Below are 17,524 nucleotides of genomic sequence, written 5' to 3' on the forward strand. Positions count from 1 at the left end.
GAATTTTCTTCTGTTTCAGAATTTCAAAAAACTCATTCAAGGGTGGAAATAAAATGTTGCAACTGGCGCCAATAATTTCCAGAATAGCTGAGAAATGTCTTTGGTTATTTAGGGTTTATTTGTTTTTTAAAAAACAATACTCCCTAAAATGTCTGTCTTGTGTGGATTAATATCATTATTAAAGTCATGCTGAAATAATGTTTGAGGAAAGGAACCACTCCTAGATACATGGATTTACAAATGCAGGTTTTGTCCCAAGGCAACTTCCTATGATAATTGGTTAAAGTGCACAATTTACTTTTTTTTTAGTGCTACATATTAGAAAAAGAAAAAAGAAAGGCTTGGAACCACAGATACACTGCTCCATGCAACTAGAGAAAAAAGAGGTTTGAAATTAAGAGTCATAATTTAATTATTATGGTAAGAGAGTAGATTGCTTGTTACACCATAATCATGTAAATAATGTTTACCTAGATTTATTAAAACGTTTATTCTTTCAATTCATTGGACATTATACATATAATTCTTGAAAATGTCCCTTACAATGACTGAAAATAGAACAAGTTTTAAATTTTCAAAATCACCTATTCTAAAATGTGAACCCTGTGTCAGTCCATTATACAAGCATTAAATGAAATTCTCTCAGACCAACTCTTTAAAACTTTTTTTTAAATGCAATACACAATTTTCTTGTGAGATCTCCGTTTAGCTACACATGAAGTTTAGGGACTGAACACACATTATAGTTTGCATTGATTTCTCTTCAGTCAGTTATTTGTAAGCATTTTCTCTTCAGTGAGTATTTTTTCTAAAGTCCATTGATTAAGATCAGTTTTTGGACTAACTTAGCAACGTTTTAAGTATTTTTAAATCGAATGGCTTTGAATTAATGAGTTTAATCTCTTCTCACAACAATTCTGGTTGTCTCTCCTAAGAAATACACCTAACTTTGTTCAATGGTGCATTCAATCAAGTAAGTATCCACAATACTATACCCTAGTTTAAGGCTTCCAATGTTTATAACTTATTTGCCTAGATCAGTTGATATTAATATCTCGATCTCTCTAAAAGACTTAAAACTTAATCCCTCACAAGAAAACGAAAAAACACAAGTATCTATTCACTAAAAACAAAGGGATCCAGCTTTCTGGCTTTTCATTGTTAGCATTTGTGTCATAACTTTTAGCAAACAACTGTTGGATTTACTGTGCCTTCCAAATGACGGAAACCTCCCATTTCCTACAGGTTGCTATATACCAAAGGAAAAATGCCCTGATATTTATTATGCTGCTCCAGATATAACTGCTACTATAGTTGGGCCAATATCCAACATTAAAGCCCTCCGTACTACCATATCTACCCCACAATGTCTTCATAGGGTGGATTTTTAGGATACAGTGTTATAAAGGAAGAGCTGGAAATGCTGATTCTGGCAGAAAGTGTAGAATCAATAGAAAGAATATATCTGGATCCTGGCCACAACATTTACAAGTAGAAATGAAAACTATTAATCATTTGTACAATCTATTTTATTTTAGAAAACTCCTTCTCCATATGTGCAAATGTTTATAAATACCATACCTGAAATTAACAGGAACATTTAAGACTACTTTCAAAAGGTGTATATTGTTTTAATTAAATTCATTAAAATGCCCCATACCTTATAAGTATGACTATTTCTTTTAATCTGGTAAGGCTTGGTTTCACCTGATCTAATTCTCCTAAAGACAAAAGAATAAAAACTAAAGCCTTATCTAGATTTATCAAATCCATGGGAATAGTTGTGACTAACAAATACTATTAATTTCAATGGGTTTACTCTAAGTATATTTACCAATATGAGTGAAAAATGTAGAATTATCACAAGGTGTATACTCAACAAAAATATAAAATTTCCAGGATGTTTTAAAAAAATTAAAAACAACTATTACGAAAGATCCCTAATGCCACAAAAAATGATATTTCTTCTGTCCAAACTATTGGTAGTCTTTAGAAAGAAAAAAAACAGTTTGTCACTTCATAGATTCTCAGCTCATTGTAATAGAAAATGACTAATCCTGTTCATGATTTGAGGAGGGAGAATTACACCAATTCCTATAATCACAAATATGTGGGAATATATCTTTAGCCATTAAACTCATTTAGCTGCAGCTCCTAAAAAGTTTTGGCATATTTCTTGGTTTTCGCTTAAAGGCTCACAATGCAACCTACAATGTTATAACTGTTTTTCAAAAAGAAAGAACTGGCGCCCCTTAGTGTTCAAATATTTAAACATTTTTACCTCATCCACTGAATTTGCATGGAACATTTTTTCAACATTCCAGAAAGTTTTCAGCATATGCAGTTCTTCCACCCAGGAGCCAAAATAAACAGGAAAAGCAAAAAAGACTTAAAGGGGCAGTTGAACTTTTCCTTCAGGCTACCAAGAGAAGAAGAGTGGAAGAAAAAAAATAAGGGTGGAACAAAACCAGATATAACAGTTTATTTAACTAGATTAACTTCCAATTTTTGCTTTGGACTTTTGAAAAAATACAACGCTGTTCACTTTCAGAGCTTCAAGGGCATTCAAAAGGAGGAATGACCTCACACATTCCATTTGAAATAGTCTTTCAGGACAATAAATACTCCGCTCTTTTGCTCTTGACAAAGATGGCCAATCTTCTCTCCCAAATCAAACCAATGATTCAGTAACTTCTAAAAAGTCTTTCTTCTTGCTTGTGTTTAACTGATTAAAATCTGATGTATTGCTTAATTTTGTAATACAGAAAGTCTGTCAAATATCTATTCTGGGAGTTCTTTCAAAGAGATCTCCACTTATCAGTGTTATCCAAACAGAATAAAATTCATCAGTCAGGGGGCACCCCACAACCATTTGCAAAATATGTTTTCAGCTGAAATATGTCAAGGGATCTGTAAAGTCTGGAATTACTCTCTTCCAAATGGGAAAAATCAAAGTAATTCAGATTAAGACCCAAACTCAATGTACACAACGACCCACATCTACATGGTGGGCTCAACCATAACACCCTCAAACTCTGAGGTCCGAATTCCCAGAGAATGATTTGGATTGAAGACTAAAACTCAACCAGGTCAAACAGAACATATCACTATGAAGTTTGGGACTTCCATCTCTTTAACTCCCACAATTCCTAACAGCCTACCAGTCAAAGTCCAAAACACCTGGAGGGCCCAAGTTTGCCCATGCCTGCTCTTCAGGATGGAAGACAGGGGTGGGGGATCGGATAGCTCGCTTGGAATTAACCTTTCTGGCGTTTGATTTTTGACACCAGAAATCGAGAACTTTCCAGCGAAGAGGCTTCAGTATAAAACCGAATGGAGAAGTTGGGTCTGTTTACCCACAAAAACTTCAACCGCATTTTAGTCCAAACTGCCCAGAAGGGACGAGAGCCGAGCCTTTTCCACTGCCTGCCACCCCCCTTTCCCACCTCCAAGCCAATCTCAAACCAAACAATGAAAACACTCCGAAATCCATTTCTGTATGTTGCAAAACTAACTCGCTTAACACTGCTATAAAAATCACGCCACTCGGCCTACTACTACTACTTCGTGCGTCCTATCTATTCTCAAAACTCTCCTAAAACTACCTTTCTTTTCCCAGAGCCGATCGATTTTTTTTTAAAAAAAGGGTTATTATCGTAGTTTTTTAAAACAACGGTGCCGAAGGGCCGAAAAGAGACTCGCCTTCACTCCCTCCCCCAAAGGCCAAAACTTCTTCTTGCCGAGACTTCCCGCTTCGCCTCTTTGTTTACGGGGAAGGAGGCAAGGCCAAAAGAGAAAAAGAGCGAGAGAGAAGAGGACGCCATTGAAGAAGGGAAGGGGCCAAAAAGAGGAGGCACACTTTTCGGGAAGGGCAAGGAAAGGGAGCCCTGTAGCCTAGAGGCCCAAGTTTTGTTTTGATCCTCTTTTTAAAAACGTGGTTTTAAATTCGTGTGGTATTATTATGTATGATGATTGCGATGTGTGTGTTTACCTTCGTCCAGCAGCCTCTCGAGGTGGTTGAATATCCCGCAGAAGTTGGGGAGGCTGCTCATGAGCTTCTTGTCGTTCATCAGCTGCATCAGGTAATCGGGGCTGGGCTTGGGCTTCTCCTTGGTTTCCATTTCCCCCACCATATTCCCAGCGCGGCCGGAGAGCGAGCCGGGCGCCCGCAAGCCGCACTAGTAGGACTCGCCAGGCGGGGAAGAGACGCGGCGGAGGCGCCCCGGGAGAGGGAGGCCTCTTTCCCCCCGAAAAGAAAAAGGAGGAGGGGGAGGAGGAGGGACTCGCTGCTGCTGCTGCCGCCGCCGCCGCCGAGGGAGAAGAACAAGCACCAAGACACAAACGGCGACACCGGGGAGGGGGCTGGGCGACCGCCACCCAAGTCTGCCGCCGCCTCCTCCTCCGCCGCCTCCTCTTCCGCTTGAATAGGGATCCCCGGCCGTGGAAGCCTTCCTTTCCGCCTCACTCGCAGCCGAGGCGCCCGCTCCTCCTCTTCCTCCTTGGCAAGGGAGGCGGGCTTGGCTTCCCGAAGAGTCCCCTTCTTCGCCGCCGCTTGTAAGGCTGCTCCCGGCCACCGGCGCTGCTGCTCCTGCTCCTGCCGCTGTTGCTGCTGGTGTGGTTCTGCTTGTGCCGCCGCCTTGCCGCCTTTCCTCCGTCCCTCCCTCCCCTCCCGCCCTTCCCTCCCTCCCTCCCCTCCGCTTGCTGGTCGCCGCCGAGCCTCAGCCTTTCCCACTGCCTGCCGCCGCCACCTCCTTCTTGTTGTCCTTCCTCCTCTTCTTCTTCAGTTCGCTCTGGAGTTCGCTTCAGTTCAGGCTGCGCTGCTGGCGGCGAGGGGAGGAGGAAAAGGAGGAGGGGGGGAGCACCGCCGAGGAGCAGGGGCGGGGCGGCCGTTAATCAGCCAGCGGCGGCCCTTGGCGGAATCGGAGCCCTCTCGACTCCGCCCCGCCCCTACGGGCTTTGTGCCGGGGAAAAAAAAAAAGACTTGGGGACTCTCTCTGGCGCCGCTAAGAACGGGAGAGCGCTTCCTTCACTTGTGAGGGGAACGAAGACACAACGACGAGGAGGAGAAGAAGGCGGCGGCAGTGGCGGCGGTTCTTTGCGCACGCGCATAAATACAAAAAAATTTTGGCTCTCCTTTTCTCTTTCACACACATCTATCTATGCCTCTGGTGTAAGGAGGCGGGCGCGCGCACAGCGAAAAGAACGCTGGGTTTTTTTTAAAAAAAATAAAGGGCTCGTGCCGCTACCTCGGGTACTCCTCGTACGCCTGTTGATATGCGCCTGCGCGAGGGCGCGCAAGAAAGAACACCCCCCTCCCCCATCATCATCCTCGCGCTCCCCCCCCCTTTCCCAATTGTTTTCTGTTGTCTGAGGCTTTCATAGCCGGAATTATTATGAGTTTTTCCGGGCTGTATGGTCATGTTCCAGAAGCATTCTCTCCTGACGTTTCGACCACATCTATGGCAGCAGGCAGACCTCAGAGGTTGTGAGGTATTATTCATTTATTTATTTTGGGAGAAACTCCTCCGTAATTTTTTTTTAAAAAAACTTCAACCAATCTTGCGTTCAGGGCGAGATCGCGTCACGTGTTGCCAAGCGGCGGAAAAAGAACAAGGGGGGGGATCGTAATCGTAGCTCGTTTTACTATTAAAGCGCATGCGCTCTCTAAAAGTCTGCTGAGGGCGGAATAGGTTGGTTGCTGGGGGGGGGGACAGGGCGCGCGCCCGCCCGCGCGCTTCCAATGGTGTCGCGCCCTTCCTCTGGAGGTGTCGGAATGGGAGGGGCGGGGCCGAAGATCGCGCCGAGCGCCTGCGCAGTAGGAAAGAGAGGCACTTTCAGGGGTTTGCCTGGCGGAGGAGTCAGACGGTTCTCTCGTCTTGCAGATTCAACGAAGACGGAGGCGCGGGGGGAAGGTGTTTTCCGCTCGCCTTCGCGCTTCCCTTCCGTTTCTGAGGGGAAGCCCCCGCCGAAAACACACCGCCCGGCACGCGTTTCCCCTTCTCCTCGCCACGCGTAGGCTCCCTTCCTCTCCTCAAAACTCAGCCCAGCCCCGCTTTCTCTCTTTACTTTACTTCCATTCGCTGAGGAGAGGACGAGGAAAGCCTTCATCCAAGGCGGGAAGGAGGTTTCTGCTGCCATTCTGGAGTAAACCCCTCCGAATAAATCGAGCGGAGCTTCCTTACTCCGGAGTGAAGGACGAATGGGATTCCTCGGCTCCTTGTGGTTCCCTCCTACGACACAAGCACATCTGGACAGGCAGACATAGACACCAGGAGCCAGGTTTATGCCTTTGTTCAAACGAAGCCCGATTCTTGTTGAATTCCGGTGGCGTAATGGGTTAAACGCCGGCCCTCCCAAGTGTTTCATAGATAGCATCAGAGTTGGAAGAGACCTCTTGGGCCATCCAGTCCAACCCCCTGCCAAGAAGCAGGAAATCGCATTCAAAGCACCCCCAACATATGGCCATCCAGCCTGTGTCGAAAAGCGTCCAAAGAAAGGGCCTCCGCCACACTCCGTGGCAGAGAGTTCCACTACCGAACAGCTCTCACAGTTGGGAAGTTCTTCCTAATGTTCAGGTGGAATCTCCTTTCCTGTAGTTTAAAGCCATTGTTCCACTCCAGGGCAGCAGAAAACAAGCCTGCTCCTCCCTATGGCTTCCCCTGACATATTTATACATGGCTATCATGTCTCTTCTCAGCCTTCTCTTCTGCAGGCTACATATGCCCAGCTCTTTAAGCCGCTCCTCATAGGGCATGTTCTCCAGACCTTTGATCATTTTAGTCACCCTTCTCTGAACACATTCCATCTTGTCAACATCTCCCTTAAATTGTGGTGCACAGAATTGAATGGTATTCTAGGTGTGGTCTGACCATGACGGAATAGAGGGGTAGCATGACTTCCCTGGATCTAGAGACTACTGTTTATGCAGGCCAAAATCCCATTGGTTTTTTAAGCTGCCGCATGACATTGTTGGCTCATATTTAACTTGTTGTCCATGATGACTCCAAAATCTTTTTCACACGTATTGCTATCAAGTCAGGCATCCCCATTCTGTATCTTTGCATTCCATTTTTTCTGCCTAAGTGAAGTATCTTGCATTTGTCCCTGTTGAAGTTTATTTTGTTAGTTTCAGCCCATCTCTAATCTGTTAAGTTTGTTTTGAATTCTCCTGTCTTCTGGAATGTTAGCTATCCATCCCACTAGGATGTTAGGCATTGTTGGAGTTGAAGTCCAAAACACCTGGAGGGCCAAAGTTTGCTCATGACTGGTTGAAACCCTTGTACCGGCAGGACTGCTGACCGACAGGTAGGCGGTTTGAATATTGGGAGAGCGGGTGAGCTCCCGTCTTGTCAGCTCCAGCTTCCTATGCGGGGATATGAAAGAAGCCTCCCACAAGGATAGGAAAAGCATCAAACATCCAGGCATCCCCTGGGGAACGTCCTTGAAGACGGCCTCTTCTCTCACACCAGAAGCGACTTGCAGTTTCTCATGTTGCTCCTGACATGCAAAAAGAAATCTGCACTGTAGAATGAATGCAGTTTGATACCACTTTAATTCCATGATGCAATGCTATGGGATCATGGAGGGTTGTATTTTGACAAGGCCTTGGCCCCGCCAAACGTTGTTGGCGCCTCCCCAAAATACAACTGCCAGGATTTCATAGCAGTGAGCTGTGGCAGTTAAAGTGGTGACAACTGCACTCATTCTGCAGTGTAGATGCTCCCTGTGTGTGTGCCTTCAAGTCTCTCCTCCACTTAGGGAGACTCCATTCATTTCAGAGGGTTTTTTTAATCATGGAAGACTTGAAGGTGGCATTTCCAGTCTCTGAAACATAGTATTTGCTGGTGGCCTTCCATCCAAGTACGAGCCAGGACTGGTTTTGCATAGCTCCTATGGCCAGACGGAATTTGGTGCCTTTAGGGCAGTGGTTCTCAACTTGTAGGTCCCCAGGTGTTTTGTCCTACAACTCCCAGAATTCCCAACCAGTTTACTAGCTGTTAGAATTTCTGGGAGTTGAAGGCCAGAACATCTGGGGACTCACAGGTTGAGAACCCTATTATAGAGGCTTCCATCATGAGAAGTTATGAAATATATTATATTATTATGTATTATTATTACATTATAGAATCATAGCGTGGGAAGAGGCCTGAAGTAGCCATGAAATCCAAACACCCTTTACCAAGCACGATAGTAGTAGTTGTAGTAGTAGGAGCCCCTGGTGGTACAGTGGGCTAAACCGCTGAACAGTTGAATCTGGGAAGCAGGGTGAGCTCCAGCTGTTAGCCCCAGTTTCTGCCAACCTAGCACATGCAAATGTGAGTAGATCAATAGGCACTGCTACGGCAGGAAGGTAATGGCGTTCCATGCAATCATGCAGGCCACATGACCTTAGAGGTGTCTACGGACAATGCCAGCTCTTAGACCTAGAAATGGAAATGAGTACCAACCCCCAGAGTCTGACACGATTAGACTTAATGTCGTGAAAACCTTTACCTTTTTTAGTAGTTGTAGTATTATTATCGGACTCATAGAGACCCCAAGGGGCCGTCCAGTCCAACCCCCCTTCTGCCAAGTTAGAATAATAATAGATAATAATTATAATAGTAAGCAAATAAATAAATCTATCTTCCAGTTTGGCAGAAGGGGACTGGACCGAATGGCCCTTAGGGTCTCTTCCTAGGAGTCTAATAATAATAATTTTCTAAATGGACTGGATGGCCATCTGTCTTGGGTATTGGATGATGTCTCCCTTTATGAGGTTGGACTGGATGGCCTTTGGGGGTCCCTTCCCACTCTAGTATTCTATTAACAGAGGCTGTATGTCTGTCTATCGAGAGGGAGTTTAGTGTGCATATTCACTTGAGAATTGATGGTGTTTGACAACCCTTCAACTTCGAAGAAGTCATGGGAGTTGCAGTTTTACATGGCCTTTAGCTTTCTCTGTCAGAGTGCTTGTGTCTCAGAAAACTGCAACTCCTATGCCCCCATAGCATTGAACTATGGCAGGTAAAGTGGGGTCAAAGTGTGTTAATCCAGCAGTGTAGGCTCAAGGCTGGATCTACACTGCCATATAATGCATTTTCAAAATACATATTAAATCTATGCAACTGTATTATATGAGTCTATACTTCCATATAATCTAGTTCAATGAAACTAGATTTATATGGCAGTGTAGATCCAGCCTCGGGATCCCAGTAGATCTCCCCTCTCTTGCTGCATCCTATTCTATCTGGAAAGTGTGTGTGTGTGTGTGTGTGTGTGTGTTCCCTTCGATGGATTGTCACCTTGTCATGGGGGGGGGGGAGGGCTTGTGTGTTCCAATGGACCTGCAGGCGTAATCCTTGGGATGTACGTACTCCCAAGAGGGGCCACAGGGGAGGTTCCAGACCAAGCACTATCCGAAGACCTGAAGACTTCAACGGCAGATCAGGCGGAAGACAACATGGCACATGTTGCAATGGCTGTGAAGGCGGAAGAAAACTTAAACAGATTGAGAAGCCACCAGTCATCGTAGTAAGCATGCCACTGGTTGGGACCCTCAATCTGTGAAGATTGTGTGTTGATTGGCTATGCACCAGCCTCCACTGATTTAAAAAACTCACACACAGGCGTCTTCCAAGAAAAATAAAATCTTTGGAAGGCCATCATACTCAGACAATGAGGGAGGGAGGGAGGGAGAACGAACATATCTGTTCTGTTACAATGAGCTGATCCTAAAACTGTCCGGATCCTAGGACCATTTTATCCCCAACCCTCCTTTCTTAAGCTCTGCCTGCATTATTCTCTCTCTTTCCCACCCCCTTTTCTTCCTTTGTCTTTCTTTCAGGCACTTAAAAGCCCAGCGGCAGCATCAGAGCCTGGGTTCACTTTCAGATATGCTCTTTTTTGCACTATATCCGAGCTAGGAAAAACAGAAAATCTGTTCTGTCTTTCTTTTCCTTTTTTTATATTTTGTCAGAGGGGGATACTTGGTCGCTGCAGAAAGCATGCGAAACAGCTCGCACTTGGCTGGCCCGACTCATTTCCTTTTCCCGTCATTGTAGAAATGTGTTATCTCTACCCAGATTTTGCTTCCCACGGTGCCTCCGACTGTCTTGGGCATGTGTTGCTTGAGGGAGGGCACTCCATATTCTGTTTACTCCCCTCGTTAGAGAGTATTTCGCAGCAGCCTGCACACACTATTTCTTTTATTTTTTTTACCCTTCAAAACTTCTCTTAGTCTCTCACAAAGGCTAGGATTAAGCACTCATTTTGGGGAAAGGACCTCTTTGCTTGATAAGATCTTGCTGACCCATTTGATCAGAAGCCTGTTGTGCTTCCTACTCATGGGGAATGCTCTCAAGTTGGAGTCCTACTTGACAGTCCTACTGAAATGGATGTATAAATCAAATTAACATCAATATAAGCAAAGCTCTTGTCTGCTTCTGCGGTTCTCTGTTCTTTGACAAATGAATAATGACAATGCTACTTGAATGTACTGCATTTTCAACAATATCTGTCATATTGAATGCATTTGGGTTGCAATCCTACATCGAAATACGTCTTCTAGAATTGAGTGCAAAATGTTTTTGAATGCACATATAAAATATTGTGATGCTAATTATACTGAAAAGCATAATCTTATGGTTCTTCAAGAACTGATGTATACAACAATACCATGCAGTGGTAATGTTGACTTAAAATGGGTCCTTATCAGAAAGTAGTTAGGCTTTATAAATCATATTGATAGCATAGGTTAATAAGATTCTTTGTGGACAATAACTTCTGGATATCATTACTTCCTCAACTGTGGGTCCTGACTTGTGAGCTGAGCTCAATGTTGGGGTCACAAAAATTTGGCAACAGCAACAGCTTTCTGAACACCACCCATTTACCCTAATCTGTTAACAACAAAATGCAGTGTTTACAATGGACTCTGCAGAAAATGCTTCAGCTGTACTCCACAAAAAGGACAATCAGCCTGTTTAGCAAGCCTTGCAAATGTTGATTTATTATCAGTAAAAGTTTATACCCATTTTATATACCTCTATACCTGGGGTCATGTGAAAATTCCTCTACTGGAAAGGGGTTGCAAGTGTGAAAAGTTTAAGAAGGCTTGTTGTATATCTTCTGTTGTACCTGTAATTAGAAGCAAGCTAAATATTTGAAATGTACTGAGTCTTTCTGTTGTTTAAAATGCCTGCTGAAAACTAGTTACAGGTTTTATTTTGTTTTAAATCATACCACAACCAATCATAAGCATGTCGTCTTTGTAGGATGTCCCACTGACTTCTACAAGACTTCATTTTGGGGTTAAATATCATGGAACACAAGACAGCCAAGAGAGTTTTTAAAGGGTCAAACGTGATGTGACGGAGGCAGCTACACGTCTTTAGTATTGTATCTAGAACAGCAGTCTACTTTTTACAATGAAAGAGATACATGGGCGAAAGGAACCTTTCCTTATTTTCCCACTTTATACCATATGAAATGTTTTTCTTTGCAACTTCACTCACTTGTCAGTGTGCCATGCTGCGATAAAAACATTGCAGCCATTGTTATGATTGAGCCTCATGGCTCTGTTACTGACAGACGTGGGCGTAAGACTCCTCGAGAGTCAGATACTCTCGAGGAGCGAGAGAGAAAAAGACTGCGAGACATATTTGCAGCACCATCTGACGAGGAGTCTTTCGAAGGGTTTACGGAGAGAATGGAGGAGGGGCTGGTTAGCTCAGAGGAGGATGAGATGGATTGGACTCGGGTAAGGGAGGAAGTGGGTGCCACTGGCCATGATGGGACAGAAGATGAATGGGGACCTTCAGGATTAGACCCATGGTTTAGCTGGAGGGATGGGACGGGATCCACAGCTGGAGATGCTGTTGGGCGTAGTCAGAGGTGTTCCAGCTCTGACGAGGAAAGTGATGAGGAAACGCCCGGGTTAAGGAGGACAGCTGACAGTGATGAAGATTTGTAACTGGCATAAAATGGGGCTTGAGAGCAATTGCAAATTGCGTTGGGCAAGGTAATCTGGGCAAACGCTTGGGATCCGTGTGTGTGTGGGACGTTTCCCTGAAGACTTGTGTGCTTTCCTGTGCTGTGACGTAAGTTGATTGGAATCCAGGGTCAGACGGCGGGAGGGATTGTGTGGGCATTTGTTTGTGCAAACCTGTGCTTACTCTTATTAGCTTGACCTTCCGTCGTCTTCTTGACGGACGCCATCTCCTGCTTTGAGAACTCGGACTGAACTGACCACGGCTTGTCTTCCCCCCTTCTTGGACTTGGAAAAACTACAAACGTCTGCTTCTGGCTTTGATCTACGGAACGGAACTGGTCTACTCAACTGCTACAATCCTTGGCTGATTTACTCGTGTTGGAGATCCTGTCTGCTGTGTGTGTGGGGGAGCGACGCAAGTTACTCTAAGCACAGTGTTGGCAGCAGAGAGGAATCTGCTGCCAATTAGTTGCATTCTTTGTATCTTTTGTTCCTTGGCTTTCGTTTCGTTTATACCCAGGCTGAAGCAAGCAGTTTGTTTTTACCCGGATTAAACTCCGGTTTAATCCGGTTTATCTTTTGAACATTTACTTTTGCCCCTTTTTGCTCCTAAAGGCAAAAACTGCCTGGCCCTTGTGTTTTACGGGCATTTTTGAGTTCTGTAATCTAATAAACTCTGTTACTTTGAATCTTGTGGCGTTCTGTCCTTGACAGATTGCCCAACGCCATTAAAAAGTTTATTGCAGCAATAAACCCGTCAGGAAGACGATGGATGAGTTAAGGGCCAAAGTAGACCAATTGCAAACGGCTTTTACCGTTATCCAAACAGCTCAGGCTGTGAAAGGACATGTTTTGACTCCTGAACGCTTTGACGGAACCAGGTGCAAGTTGCCAACCTTTTTGGCACAAGTGGAGCTTTATTTTTCTCAGCTCAGTGCTCATGCTTTTCCTACAGACACTAGCAAGGTGGCCTTTATTTTGAGTTTGTTGACCGGTCCCGCAGGACAATGGGCCACTAATTTAATTTTGGGAAATGACCCAGTCAAGGACAATTTGAATAATTTCAAAAAGTTGTTAACTGATACTTTTGGGGATCCTCTCCGCACGGAGAACGCTGGGTGGGCTCTGTATCGGTTGAAACAGGGAAAGGGGACTGTTTTGGATTACTTAAATAAGTTTAACCTGTATCGCCACCAGCTGGATTGGGGGGAAAATGCATTCATGCTTTTATTTACTGCCGGGTTAAGTGATATGCTCCAGGATGAATTAGCACGCTTGGAGCCGGCTGAAAGCTGGGACGCCTTAGTAGCTAAGGTGCTGCGTTTAGACGCAAGGTTCGAGGCTCGTAAACACTCAAAAGCAATGTGTGCGCCACCCATGCATGTAACCAGGGCACCTGTGGTGATGGGGGAAGAGCCCATGGAGCTTGGGGTCTTTAAAAAGCTGTCTACAGAGGAAAAGAGCCGTAGGAGGCAGCTGGGCTTGTGTTTGTACTGTGGGAATGCTGGGCATTTTGCCAAAAATTGTAATGTGAAACCTTCCCAGCTTTCGGGAAAAGGCCAGCCCTAGTGCGACGTGAGTCCAACGCACTAGGGCTCCTCAAGCAGTCAACTGAGGGGAGGAAGCATGTTTTCGTACCCATTACATTATCTGTTGGGGGAAGGGAACTTGTTTCTACTTTGGCACTGCTGGACTCAGGAGCTACGGTCTCCTATGTAGATATTGAGTTTGCTAAGAAGCATGGCATTCCTAGAGTGCGCAAGGCATGCGACGTGTGGGTGGAAGGAGCAGATGGGAGACTGCTGGAGACTGGGGTGGTTAACCATGAAACCTCAGCAGTAACGTGGGAGGTGCAGGGAGTAACGGGAACGTTTGTGTGGGATATTACGAGCTTGCCTAGATATGATGTGATCCTGGGGATGGATTGGCTAGCTGTAGTAAACCCACATGTAGATTGGGCAACACGTAAAGTGATCTTAAAGAGGCAGGATTGTTGCACTCTAAATGTTACTCATTCTGATATGGAGGGAGTGCCTGCTGAGTATGGGGAGTTCTCTGATGTATTTTGTAAAAGAGAAGCGGACAAATTACCACCGCACAGGCCATATGATTGCGCCATCAAGTTGGCAGAAGGTGCGAAACTGCCAGCAGGGAGGCTGTATGCCTTGACTGTACCGGAAAGGCAAGCTTTGCGGGAGTTTCTAGATGAAAATTTAGCCAAGGGGTTTATTCGCCCATCTAGTTCTCCAACTGCGGCACCGGTATTCTTTGTAGCCAAAAAGACTGGGGAACTTAGGTTGGTCTGCGATTATCGGATCCTAAACAAATACACCATTCGGGATAGGTACCCGCTGCCTTTAATCTCGGAACTGTTATCAAGGGTGCAAGGGGCTAAGGTCTTTACCAAGCTTGACCTGCGGGGGGCCTATAACTTAATCCGTATACGGGAAGGGGATGAATGGAAGACGGCATTTAACACGTGTTTCGGATGCCACGAGTTCCGAGTCATGCCTTTTGGGCTTTGTAATGCTCCTGCGGTATTCCAGAGGTTCATGAACGATGTGTTCAGGGACCTAATTGACCAATTTTTAGTGATTTATTTGGATGATATCTTGATTTTTTCTAAGGACGAGAAAGAACATCGTCAACATGTCAAGCAGGTTTTGCACCGACTGCGGGCTAATGGGCTTTTCGCCAAGGCTTCCAAGTGCGTCTTTCATGTGCCTGAAGTGGAGTTCCTAGGTCATGTAGTGTCAGGTAGGGAACTTAAAATGGACCCACATAAGGTTGACGCCGTCAACTCATGGCAGGAGCTGAAGACTAAGAAGGATGTACAAAGGTTCTTGGGTTTCGCTAATTACTACCGGGAGTTTATTCCGAATTTTGCAAAGCTCACGGTACCTTTGACGCAGCTTCTGCGCAAGAAACAGCCATTTGTGTGGGGGCGGGAAGCTCACGAGGCGTTTCTACAACTAAAGTCTAGTTTTCAATCGGACAACATACTAACCCATCCTGATGTTGACAGACCGTTCGTGGTAGAAGCGGACGCTTCTAGCTACGCGTTGGGGGCTGTATTGTCTCAGAAGGATTCCTCAGGGACCTTGCGTCCCTGTGGATTTTACTCGCGGCAACTAACACCCTTCGAGCAGAACTATACCATATGGGAGAAGGAGTTGTTGGCGATTAAGGTGGCGTTTGAGGTGTGGCGGCACTGGCTTGAAGGGGCACGGCACCAGATCGTGGTCAGATCTGATCACAAGAACTTAGAACACTTGCAAACAGCAAAGAAGTTAAACCAGCGTCAAATCCGCTGGGCTTTGTTTTTCTCCAGGTTTAACTTCAAGGTGCAGTTCGTGGAGGGGAAGGCAAACTTGCGGGCCGATGCTTTATCCCGCAAGCCGGAATTTAAGACCAATGAGCAGGTAGTATGTCAGACCATCTTGCCTACTGCCTCTCTGTGTGTTGTAGATAATGAGCTTGGGTTACATGACCAGATCCTTGAGGCTCAGAAGGATGATGTATGGACTCAGGAGCAACTGATGCTGCTCTCTGCAGGTAACCGTACCATACTGCCGCATCTCCAGGATCAAGACGGGGTATTGGTGCGTAGGGGGCAGGTTTACGTACCAGTAGGGACCCTCAGGTTGGAGGTGATTAGAGCCCACCATGACGAACCCATGGCTGGGCACTTTGGCAGGTTCAAGACCGTACAGCTTATCACCAGGAGCTACTGGTGGCCAAAGATGCGGCAAGACATTCTGCGCTTTTGTGACAGCTGCGCCGTTTGTCAGCAGAGTAAGACGCCTGTTGGGCGCCCTAGAGGGTTGTTATCGTCTTTACCTGTTCCGGAGAGGCCATGGCAAATCATTTCCATGGATTTTATTTCAGATTTGCCTAAGTCTGGGGGTTATACTTGTATTTGGGTGGTGGTGGATTTATTTAGTAAACTGGCTCATTTTATTCCTTGTTCAACCATTCCGGCGGCCCCTACGTTGGCCTTACTATTTACAAAGCACATCTATCGTTTGCACGGAGCACCCGAGGTGATTATTTCAGATAGGGCTCCGCAATTTGTGTCACGCTTTTGGAAACACTTCCATGAGTGTTTGGGGACTAAGTTAAACGTGTCTTCAGCTTTCCATCCGCAAACGGATGGACAGTCGGAACGGGTTAATGGGCTCTTAGAGCAGTATCTGCGTTGTTTTTGTTTAGATCAACCCACGGCTTGGGTAAAGTGGTTACCGGTGGCGGAATTTGCTTACAACAATGCGGTGCACACGTCTAGTCAGCATACGCCATTTGAGCTAACTTATGGTTTTCACCCACGGGGAGGTGTGGCGCCGTCGACCAATGTGGTCTCTTCGGACCCTGTGTACCGCTCTTCGGAAATGGCTGCATTGCATGATGTTGCCCGTCGCTTACTGTTGGAAGCTAAGGCAACGCAGAAGACTCAGGCTGACCGCCACAGGCAGGCAGGGGAGGAGTTGGAAGAAGGGGATTTGGTGTGGTTATCTTCCAAACATATTAAACAGGCTGGGGGAAAGTTTGCGCCTCGGTATTTGGGTCCCTTTCCTATCGTTAAAAAGATTTCTTCTGTTGCGTTTCGTTTGCGTTTACCGTCTAGTTTAAAGGTCCATCCAGTCTTTCATCGTTCGCTGTTGAAACTTGATACCTCTAGTCGTCGTGGTGCTATAGCGGAGGGTATCACTGCCACTTCTCCGCCATCGGGGGAGGAGGCCTTTGTGAGAGGGGATAGTGTTATGATTGAGCCTCATGGCTCTGTTACTGACAGACGTGGGCGTAAGACTCCTCGAGAGTCAGATACTCTCGAGGAGCGAGAGAGAAAAAGACTGCGAGACATATTTGCAGCACCATCTGACGAGGAGTCTTTCGAAGGGTTTACGGAGAGAATGGAGGAGGGGCTGGTTAGCTCAGAGGAGGATGAGATGGATTGGACTCGGGTAAGGGAGGAAGTGGGTGCCACTGGCCATGATGGGACAGAAGATGAATGGGGACCTTCAGGATTAGACCCATGGTTTAGCTGGAGGGATGGGACGGGATCCACAGCTGGAGATGCTGTTGGGCGTAGTCAGAGGTGTTCCAGCTCTGACGAGGAAAGTGATGAGGAAACGCCCGGGTTAAGGAGGACAGCTGACAGTGATGAAGATTTGTAACTGGCATAAAATGGGGCTTGAGAGCAATTGCAAATTGCGTTGGGCAAGGTAATCTGGGCAAACGCTTGGGATCCGTGTGTGTGTGGGACGTTTCCCTGAAGACTTGTGTGCTTTCCTGTGCTGTGACGTAAGTTGATTGGAATCCAGGGTCAGACGGCGGGAGGGATTGTGTGGGCATTTGTTTGTGCAAACCTGTGCTTACTCTTATTAGCTTGACCTTCCGTCGTCTTCTTGACGGACGCCATCTCCTGCTTTGAGAACTCGGACTGAACTGACCACGGCTTGTCTTCCCCCCTTCTTGGACTTGGAAAAACTACAAACGTCTGCTTCTGGCTTTGATCTACGGAACGGAACTGGTCTACTCAACTGCTACAATCCT

At 45.9% G+C, this 17,524-nt stretch overlaps 1 protein-coding gene across 6 annotated transcripts in view; it reads right to left on the bottom strand.

Annotated features, from left to right (window-relative positions):
* qki (QKI, KH domain containing RNA binding) overlaps window positions 1–4,270 on the bottom strand; it is a 183,095-nt gene extending 178,825 nt beyond the window's left edge. For all 6 annotated transcript variants that reach the window (XM_003215756.4, XM_008123135.3, XM_008123123.3 and 3 more), the window contains exon 1: window positions 3,992–4,270. In XM_003215756.4, the coding sequence (XP_003215804.1) occupies window positions 3,992–4,133 (142 nt within the window). In that variant the 5' untranslated portion in view covers window positions 4,134–4,270. The remainder of the gene's footprint in view (window positions 1–3,991) is intronic.
* Between the last annotated feature and the right edge of the window lie 13,254 nt (window positions 4,271–17,524).

Source organism: Anolis carolinensis, chromosome 1 (genome assembly GCF_035594765.1).
Source record: "Anolis carolinensis isolate JA03-04 chromosome 1, rAnoCar3.1.pri, whole genome shotgun sequence".
In the NCBI taxonomy this organism is placed as follows: Eukaryota; Metazoa; Chordata; class Lepidosauria; order Squamata; family Dactyloidae; genus Anolis; species Anolis carolinensis.